The sequence below is a fragment of a genome (genome assembly GCF_019968985.1).
Source record: "MAG: Porospora cf. gigantea B chromosome Unknown PgB_NODE_1000_length_8745_cov_129.342, whole genome shotgun sequence".
Lineage (NCBI taxonomy): Eukaryota > Apicomplexa > Conoidasida > Eugregarinorida > Porosporidae > Porospora > Porospora cf. gigantea B.
The window spans coordinates 1-8,745 of NW_027178466.1; the positions used below are offsets into that span (position 1 = coordinate 1).

Genomic DNA, 8,745 nt, shown 5'->3' on the forward strand with positions numbered 1-8,745 from the left:
GACCAGCAAGAACCCGCTGCATCGGCACACGTTGGAGCTCGAGGACCAGCTCCACACGTGGACGACACCGTCGAAGGGATTCCTCAAACGCATCAGCGCCATTCTGTTCAACGACTTCGATGAATGCATGGTGAAGACGGCGGAATACGGTTTCCCTCACCCAGCCGTTAACGCTCTGCGGCTGCTGTGCCTCAGTAGCCAGGTGTATGGGGGCCTGGAGGCCGCTGTGGTTGAGCAGGCTACGCAACTGTTTGGGTTTTACTTTGGGTCTAGGGCCTGTTTGTGGCTCTCACAGCTTGTCGCAAGTGGTCTGCTGCTTACTAAGTCCCCTGAGACTAAGGCAATGGATTGGCAAGCATTGCGAGACGCCCTCGAACTGATGAAGCCAGTGGCGGGCAAAGCCCCACTGGACTTCGTACACCACGGCATGAGCCCACTCTCAGTACGACTGGTGGAAGGGCTGCTGAAACCAACCAGCGCTTCCAGCCCGTTTCGCCAAGTTCTAGACTCGAACATGCTTTCCGTAGAACTCAAGCAGCAGTCAATTTGCTCGTCTGCCAGCAAGGCTGAAGGCCTTTTGGAGGACGAAGTTACCGAGGAAATGGTAATAGTAGGCTTTCTTGGAGGAGTGACCTTTGGGGAGGTGGCTGCCATCCGAGCTCTGTCGAAGCACATTGGAAAACGAATCCTCATCCTAGCTAACGAGCTGGTTTCGGCCACTGGGTCGGTTACACATGGCATGGAAACGGAGTAATGCATTCTAGAGTTCATCGGACGGTAGGTCATAAGGTAGTACACTGTCGTCGCTGCTCTCATCGCTTCTCTCATCGCTTCTCTCATCGCTTCTCTCTGTCTTTGACCAGGAGTTGTACATTGCGAGCATAAGCAAAACCCCGCCAAGACACATAACAGGAGCTGAGGGGTCTGCGAATTCCCGGATGGTACAGGGCAGAGACTTGTGTTCACAGAGACCTAGAATGCGTGACTGACATCGTCGTAGCACGCTTGCCCTTTCTAGCGGCGCTAGAAGCAATGAACCGCTGACTGCGTACAACAGAGCGCATGACCGGGAGTCCAAGACGTCTTCGTCGGAACACATCATCGAGCTACCCACGCGAGACGCCATCTCGCTCTTCAACAAGGAAATCGGCAAACTAATCTCAAGACCCCGAAAAAGGGCTGCAGCTCCGTCGTAACGCAAGGTCAGCTCGAGCATTTGCCCGAGGCTGAGTGACTGGGGTCCCTCGTACACCATCATCCGGCTAGCCAGTACCCGCAAAGGGTACGCGACGACCTCAGAAATGGCAACACTAAGACGCCTGTCGATGGAGTCGGGCGTCGGTGAAGGTTTTCGCACACGGTACGTCCGCTGCTTGAAAGTGGCGACGGCCGACTCGAACAAGTCCTCAAATCGATCCAGGTGGCTGCTTACAGAGAAGTATCCAAATTGCACAGCTTTCTGCAGCATTGAGGCCAACAACTCCGGAAAGTAACCTCGATAGAGGGACCGCCAACCGTCACGTTGTATTATCAGTCGAATGGTTCGCGGGCGAGCCATTGCTTCCATGTCTTCACTCAACAATGTTGGCACTTTCCGTCCGTCAGCTCTCACGCGGTGGCCCGCCCAACCGGGAGATCTCAAAGACTGAGTGAGCTAGTCGACTCCCGCTCACATTTGCACAGAGCTGCCTGGTGTAGACCGTGGTCATTGGAAAGCGAAGGGCGCTGGTTAGTATCTCGCGACGCAAGACAGCCGCATCCAGAGGACCTTCCGACTTCGGCGCCAGCCACATATATAGGAATTGAGTTCAGCATAAAATCTCACACAATTCCATTACATTCGTCGAATGCGAAGGGAATTTAGAACAACAGCAATGGACGAACACGCCATCAGAGCTCCTGCTGCGTTTGGGGAGATGCTGGTGTGAGGGTAGAAGGCCCCAGTTGCCAGGGAGACGGTGATCAGGTTAAACAAGACCGCCCAAGCGAAGTTTTGAAGGATAATAGCTCGCGTACTCCTGCAGAGTTGCAGGAAATAGGTCAGATCAGCAATGTTCGTTCCGGACAAAACCACATCCGCTGTAGACCTGGACAGGTAGGGTCCAGCTCCCAGGGCGACACCAAGGTCCGCTGCAGCCAGAGCAGGAGCGTCGTTGAGCCCGTCACCCATCATCAATACCTTGTGTCCCCTATGTTGCAGAGACCTAATGGCATCCAGCTTCTCATCGGGTCTAGCTTCGTACACGATTTGCTCCTTCGGAATACCAAGGTACATCCCTGTGTAGTTTGCCACGGCTCGCGAATCACCAGTGCACATGAGCACTTGGTAGCGCTTCTGAATTAGGTGAACGTGCTCCTGGGCGTCAGGCTTGATGGTATCTCGCAACGAAATCACGCTCCAGTGCTCATTATTTGTGAGCACAGCCACCACCGTGCATCCGACGCCCTCCTGCTGGGCAATCCAATCGCTGTAGATCTCTGGTAAGTCTCGAGCTGACGAAATTCGGACGCGGGTGGAGTCTACCCAGCATTGAACTCCACCATGAGGCAAGTGCTCAAAGCCTTTGACGTCAGTGGACAGTGCCCTTCCGAGGTCCATTCGCGCCTTCAAGGAGCCATGACCGGCCAACGCTTCCCCGATGGGGTGCTGGCTCCTTTGCTCCGCCGACCCCACGAGGTACCAGAAGTCCTGGACTTCGGATACGTAGTCCACTACTGATGGTCGGCCCTCTGTTAGGGTCCCCGTCTTGTCGAGCGCCACACATGTCAGGTCAGCACCAATCTCCAAGCATCTTCCTGATTTGATGAAGATGCCTCTTCGCTTGCTGGCCGCATAGAATGCTGCGGCCACTGCAGTGGGCGTGGCCAAGCCGAAAGCGCATGGACATGCCACAGCAAGCACTGCGATGGAGAACCGAAGGGCGAACCTGGCTGCATGCTGGACGCTCCCCCATTCTCGAATTCCCCAGCAGAACCACCACGTGAAGACAGACAAGGACAGGATCAGGATGGAAGGAACGAAGATCGCTGAGATCCTATCTGCTGTCCGAAGGTAGCCGAGGCCAGACAGCTGCTCGCGATTCATCAGTTCGAAGAGAGTGCCAACACAAGTCCTGCTGCCGATGGCGTCGACACGTAGAACCAGTGGGACGTGACCGACGACCACTGATCCACTGAACACAGGACTGTCCAGAGTTTTGACCACGTCGTTGCTCTCTCCAGTCAGCTGAGCCTCGTTGACGAACGAAGTCTTTTCCGAAAGGCTGTGTCCATCCACAGGGACCTTCTCGCCTGGAAGAATCTCCACTGTGTCGCCGAGCTCCAACATTGAATCGGGAACTCTCAGCTCGATCCCACGGTGGAGTAGTCGTACGCTGCCGCAGGGGTCGGCATGACCAAGTCCACTGACCTGGGCAAAGCCCGCTGCTTTCACTCGGTCCTCCACGTAGAAGCCCAGCAGTACAAAGCCCACCAACACGCTTCCGGTATCAAAATAGAGGCCGTCACTGCCCCCTCCAGTGACTACCATAATGACTGACATCCAGAAGGAGAGCAGGCTGGATAGTGAGACCAAAGTGCTCATGTCCAGACTGGCGTGACGGGCATTTTTGAAGGCCGTCATGTGGAAGGAAGCGCCTAGGAGGTGGACGTTGACGAAGGACATGCCACCAACACCAACTCGCTTCACAGGGCTATCTGGGACCCACATGGTGGCCAAGGTCAGGACAGCGATTGACATGGAGATGATGCACTTGTTCTTAGCCCTTGTGGTCTCACGTTGACCGGCATACTCTTCATCATACATGTCGTCCAGCCAGGCTCTGTCGGTTTGAGTATCCTGCACTGCGGATAGGGGGGGCAGTGTAACCCCTGTACTTTGAAGTTCACAGTAGCAACTCAATGGCAACTCAAACGTTGCAAGTGGCACGTAGGTATTCTGCCGCCTGTTAAGCTCGTCGAGTAAACCACGAACGCCCACAAGCCTGGATGAACCTCCCACATGGTACTCACAGAGGATCATACTCCAACCGCAGCTTTCTACGCCTTCGGGAGAATTCCGTTTTCAGTATTCCGACGGAATCAATGTCGATTGGCAGCGGCGTTACGCCGTGCACCACCACAAGGTCAAGTACTGCCTTTGATGTCGCGGTTCCTTCCTCATAAACGTCATTCGACACCAGATGCACATCGAATCCCAAGCTCTCCATCGCCGCTTCCGCCTCTGCGGCACTCTCCGGCCGCAATGTCACCACCGTGACCTTCTTTCCGAAGAGATCCACCTGAGTGTCACTGTCGTGCGTAGCAGCGCGAACGCAGGCCTCCACCTTAGCTTTGCAACTGGCACAATGCATGCCCCGTACTGAATACACGAGGCGCCGCCTAACCATTCCCTGTCAAGTGCTTTGAGTCCACAAAATGACCAAAAACCTCTCGTCGCCTGTAAATGCGTCTCCTCTCGACCCCGCTCTTGTTCAGCCTCCTCATGCTTGGGCAGGTAGGAGTTAACTACGACACTGGCGCTCTAGCGCCAATGTACGACCTGTTAATGGAACTACTGAGGGTGTCCCCGAGTGAACTGGGCTCAATGAATGCCGCGCCGTACCTGGGGTTGATAGCGGGGTCCGTAATTGGAGGGTACACACTGCATAAGAATCCTTGTCGGGAGAAAGTCCTGTTGGTATCATGCCTGTCACTGAATGCTCTTTGTGTTCTTCTCTTTGCAAGCAGTCTCTATTGGAGATTGATATGGCTCTCGTACCTGTCCAAGGTACTCATCGGTCTTACGCAAGCAGTATTCGTTCTGTTTCTCCCTTTGTGGACGCACGTCAATGCCCCTGAGAACCGAAAAGCCCTTTGGATGGGCCTAGTGCAGGGAGGCGTGGTAGCAGGCACATGTGTCGGCTACGTTGTCGGCGGAGCGCTGACCGCGTCCCGGACGGTCAACGGCATAGTCTGTACAATGCTCGTACAAGTCGCGATCTTATGTCTAGTCACGTTCCTAGTTGCAGTTTTCGTTCCCAAGCGGTGAGTGTTGGAGACACACACACACACACAGGCAAATGTACCTTACGGAGGAATCAACCCAACTGAAAACCATCCACGAAGATCTTTCACTCAGCTTGGTCTCGACATCGGAGAATGCGCCGCAGAGACCAGCTAACATGAAGAACAGCTCCAATGTCTTCGCCACGTCCATCTCCTTTCTGGCTCCGGTATCCACGACGGGGCCACTGGTCTGGGTTGAGCAACGTCCCGCATGCCAGGTTTTTTTTGACCCTCTCTACGCCGGAGTCTTGGCAGCAGTTTGCGCAATCTACTTCGTCGTCACTGGTGTGCAGAGCTGGACTACGCTGTACATGCAGCAAGTCTTGCATGCACCGATGCCATTTATTGTGACTTCATTTGCGACTGTGGCTGCGACGTCGCCCCTGTTGGGTGTCATCGTCGGAGGCATCGTTACTGACAAAGTCGGCGGGTACCAAACTATGAAGGCGCTGAAGCGCACTGTCGGCACAATCAGTCTGACAAGCTTTTGTGCCGCCGCTGTGGCGACTGGCGCTGCGTTCAACCAGGAGAAGATCTCCTTCATCATCATGATATGGATTGCCTTGTTCCTGGGAGCCATGTGCATGCCAGCTCTAATTGGCATCATGTTCTCATGCGTGCCTCCTGACCATCGCACTACGTCCTCCAGCGTGATACTCGTCACGACCAATCTCCTAGGCTTCGCTTTGGGCGCGTGGTTGCCCGGATTTGTGATGTCCTTCACCTCCATCGCCATCGGATACTCTGTGGTGCTCTTGTGGACGTCGTTTGGCTGCCTTGCCATTACTACTGCTAGTGTCCGCGTGTACTGTTCTGCACGAAGTTCGCAGGGAACAGATGATTCGACGTCCTGCGTTCCGCACCCTGACGACAGTGAAGCACAGCAATGCTATTCAGAACCCATTTCAAATGAAACGCTGTCGGTAACGAGCTCTTGATCAAGAGCCTAGTTTAAAAAAGCATTCCGACGAACTATTCTCGACCCAGTGAGGAAAATCTTGCGCGTTCCTTTCAGCAGTTTGTCACCAATGTTTTTGCCTCCCCTATCAGGCGAAATTCGCTGAGTTGAGATCACCTCACTGCTTGGAGCAGAAGGGCAGCCAACAGTAACGACCCGGGTGGATCGGTCCAATTCGGGTTGAGTGTGCAACACTGAACTGTCAGCCATGCCTCGACTTACTACATTGACTCGTCGCCCGCTTGGATACGGCTCGACTCGCCTGTGGTCCTTCCTCGGGCAGAGAGTCACGGCGTGTCTCGCCACGCCGTCTCTAGGACAACTCGACGCTGCCGTCTTCGGGAGGCGTACCGTCAGCGTTGTCTCTCGAGGCGAGGTAGTCGTCTGCCCTGGAAGTCGCACCTTGAGGATTCGTTCCTGAGCGAATCCCCTAGTTTCCTCGGGAACGTTCATGTTGCTGGATAACCTACGAGGCGAGATATGCTGTATTGGGGGACTAGTGTGGTCTTTGATGACGCCGATTTCCAACTTCCTTGCCCTTTCTCGCGCGAGACGTCGGTACTCCCTTGCCAAGTCTGTGCAGGCGCTCTCCCCTAATTCGGCCCAATGAACATCCGCGCACATCGGACCTTTTTCTGGCATTGTCAGGTAGCTTTGGAGGCGCACCAATTCCTGCTCCGTCACGCAACCGTCAGCTGCTTCTGCTTGGGCACGTCGCGCCTTGTATTCGCAGTCCTCTGGCATGACGACAATGGCCTGCACAAGGCCCATAACTTGAAGTCTCTTCAGAAGTCGGTTGCGTCCTGCAGAATCCGTATTGCAGTCGTCGATAATTGAATGGCGTGGCCGAGGCCAGCCAGCACATAAGAGAGCGACGGACTTCTCAAACAATGACCGCGCTGCTGACCAGTCCGAGGCAGCGGAGGGAACTGACGGATCTGTGCGCATTCTGCTGACCATTCCTCGCACACTGAGCACTGCGAAGTTCCTTCCCTTGCTCCTAGCGCAGTGGCGCTCTACCCACGAGCTCTTGCCTGCGGCGGGCAAACCGACCATGCAGATGCACTCGCAATCGCTCAGCGAGGCAGGCCTTTCCACTGAATTCTCCACCGACTTGTGAGCGGGAGCATCGCCAATAAATATCGTCTGCGGTTGGACGATTTCGTGGAACGACGACTGCTGCTTGGTGTTGAGCTCCAAGCGCGCGTTTCTCAGGCACACGTGCGGCAAGAAGCCACTTGTCCGCACGCCTTCGGGCAGAGAGAATGCGTCACCAAGAAGTTTCCCATTCAGGAGAAAAGAAACTTTCATCCGGGTCAGGTCGACGAGGACCCCGATGACATCGCCGTCTTCCCACGCGCGGCAATACGGTCTTAATGATCCACAATACATAACGGAACCTGTGCTGTCCAGACACCAACTATCTGGCGACTCGCCCAGATCTGTAGCACTCATCGGCGTGGATATCCCAACGCGCGCGTAATGCACAAGAACTTCTCGGCTTTGCTGATGTGGGTATTTCCAACGGTAATAGACTTCAAACTGCCACAGTCCCTGTCCTCGGACTCCCTGCATCTTCCCCAAAACGAAACCCCACACTGGTGCCCCTAGCCGCTTTCCAGATCGACTCGAACCCTGATGTATCGGAGTCCTGGACGCATAGTCGGTCGGCGGAGAACTCCAGACTGAGGTCTGAGTCGTAGTCGTTTAACATTTTGTGGGTTTTCACAGGACGCCCAACTCAACCTCGCTGGGCTCGGTCACGAACAACTCAACAAGTCGCTTGATATCTTCAGGGTCCTGAGACCACTGGGGGCATTGCTGCATGGCTTCAAGTACCAGTCGCATCCTCTGCCTCCGCCAGCTGATGTGTCGCTGACCAAACCCGAAGGCAGAAATAAAGTGGTCTCGCGGCCCAGTTCCCAGCAACACGCTTAGCTCGAAGCGTGACTGCTCAAAGGGGCTTCGTTCTTTAGAAGACGGACCCTTCCTGTCGAGCGCAATTCCACACCGGAGACATAGTTTGGACTGCTCGAGGTTTTCCGGCCAGGAGTTAAGGGACTTGGCGCAGCTGTCGTCAGCTGAGACGAGTTGCAAGGATGACAGGCGGCGTCGACTTAAAGGAGCGAGGGTCCCGCGACAAAGGCGGAGGACGTACTCAATCACGAATACGCCGCAGTCGAAGTAGTTCTCTTGTTTGGGCACAGGAGTGTCCACGCAAACATTCCACTGGGCGCATTCCATGATGCCCTCTTGAGCCGCTTGCGCAGACTGGCGTTTCCTTCGAATGTACTCGCTCTCCAAGAATTCCACCAGCAATCGTGAGGTTCGCCAAGGAACCTGGCTAGTGTCGTCGAACTCTCGCATAGAGTCCAGCATGATGATGGAGGCGTCAAAGGGGTGCCACAGAGCTCCACATTCAGTCTGGTCGGACGTAGTGACGAGTGAACGGCGTGCGTCGCCAGCTTCTGCGAGTACGAGGGCCCAACAGCTGGAGCAATACACGCGGCGTCCAGCTTGCTTCTTGCTTTCAGGCCTGTGGTGTGCCTTTTTGGCTCGCGCGAGCGACGGACTCTCCGGTTCGGATTCATCTTCAGACGACAAAGTGATTGTCGCCTCCCCCTTACGCAAGGATGGACAACGCTCATAACTGTTATTCGCCTCTAGTAGTATCTGCAGTCGCTTTGAATTTAACGGGCCTATACTCTTCCAAGGGAAAGTCACCACACAGAGGTACCAAT

The 8,745-nt window shown here is 55.0% G+C and overlaps 6 protein-coding genes across 12 annotated transcripts; 2 read left to right on the forward strand and 4 right to left on the reverse strand.

The window, feature by feature from the left end:
* On the forward strand, positions 1-754 carry KVP17_000435 (uncharacterized protein; the record flags this gene model as incomplete). Of its 2 annotated transcripts, none has more annotated exons than XM_068522175.1 (1): positions 1-754. In XM_068522175.1, a coding segment is annotated over one exon (754 nt), but the record flags the coding sequence as incomplete, so codon positions are not given. The 2 variants fall into 2 exon arrangements, with proteins under 2 accessions (XP_068379831.1, XP_068379830.1); XM_068522174.1 differs by having other exon boundaries at positions 128-754.
* A 6-nt stretch (positions 755-760) lies between these two features.
* Positions 761-1,793, reverse strand: KVP17_000438 (uncharacterized protein; the record flags this gene model as incomplete). 2 transcript variants are annotated; one of them, XM_068522189.1, is made up of 2 exons in its annotated part: positions 761-1,645; positions 1,674-1,793. In XM_068522189.1, the coding sequence occupies 2 exons, from the start codon at positions 1,791-1,793 to the stop codon at positions 761-763; spliced, it is 1,005 nt and encodes a 334-aa protein (XP_068379839.1). The 2 variants fall into 2 exon arrangements, with proteins under 2 accessions (XP_068379839.1, XP_068379838.1); XM_068522188.1 differs by lacking the exon at positions 1,674-1,793 and having other exon boundaries at positions 761-1,567.
* A 41-nt stretch (positions 1,794-1,834) lies between these two features.
* Positions 1,835-4,352, reverse strand: KVP17_000436 (uncharacterized protein; the record flags this gene model as incomplete). 3 transcript variants are annotated; one of them, XM_068522177.1, is made up of 2 exons in its annotated part: positions 1,835-3,983; positions 4,012-4,352. In XM_068522177.1, 2 exons carry the CDS (start codon positions 4,350-4,352, stop codon positions 1,835-1,837), a joined length of 2,490 nt encoding a protein of 829 aa, XP_068379833.1. The 3 variants fall into 3 exon arrangements, with proteins under 3 accessions (XP_068379833.1, XP_068379832.1, XP_068379834.1); XM_068522176.1 differs by lacking the exon at positions 4,012-4,352 and having other exon boundaries at positions 1,835-3,805; XM_068522178.1 differs by lacking the exon at positions 1,835-3,983 and having other exon boundaries at positions 4,008-4,352.
* Positions 4,353-4,483: 131 nt separating this feature from the next.
* On the forward strand, positions 4,484-5,984 carry KVP17_000437 (uncharacterized protein; the record flags this gene model as incomplete). 3 transcript variants are annotated; one of them, XM_068522179.1, is made up of 2 exons in its annotated part: positions 4,484-5,025; positions 5,057-5,984. In XM_068522179.1, 2 exons carry the CDS (start codon positions 4,484-4,486, stop codon positions 5,982-5,984), a joined length of 1,470 nt encoding a protein of 489 aa, XP_068379835.1. The 3 variants fall into 3 exon arrangements, with proteins under 3 accessions (XP_068379835.1, XP_068379837.1, XP_068379836.1); XM_068522181.1 differs by lacking the exon at positions 5,057-5,984 and having other exon boundaries at positions 4,484-5,029; XM_068522180.1 differs by lacking the exon at positions 4,484-5,025 and having other exon boundaries at positions 5,061-5,984.
* Positions 5,985-5,992: 8 nt separating this feature from the next.
* KVP17_000440 (uncharacterized protein) lies at positions 5,993-7,315 on the reverse strand (the record flags this gene model as incomplete). Its single annotated transcript, XM_068522216.1, has 1 exon — positions 5,993-7,315. One exon carries the CDS (start codon positions 7,313-7,315, stop codon positions 5,993-5,995), a length of 1,323 nt encoding a protein of 440 aa, XP_068379841.1.
* A 414-nt stretch (positions 7,316-7,729) lies between these two features.
* KVP17_000439 (uncharacterized protein) lies at positions 7,730-8,383 on the reverse strand (the record flags this gene model as incomplete). The annotated part of the gene is made up of 1 exon (XM_068522197.1): positions 7,730-8,383. One exon carries the CDS (start codon positions 8,381-8,383, stop codon positions 7,730-7,732), a length of 654 nt encoding a protein of 217 aa, XP_068379840.1.
* Between the last annotated feature and the right edge of the window lie 362 nt (positions 8,384-8,745).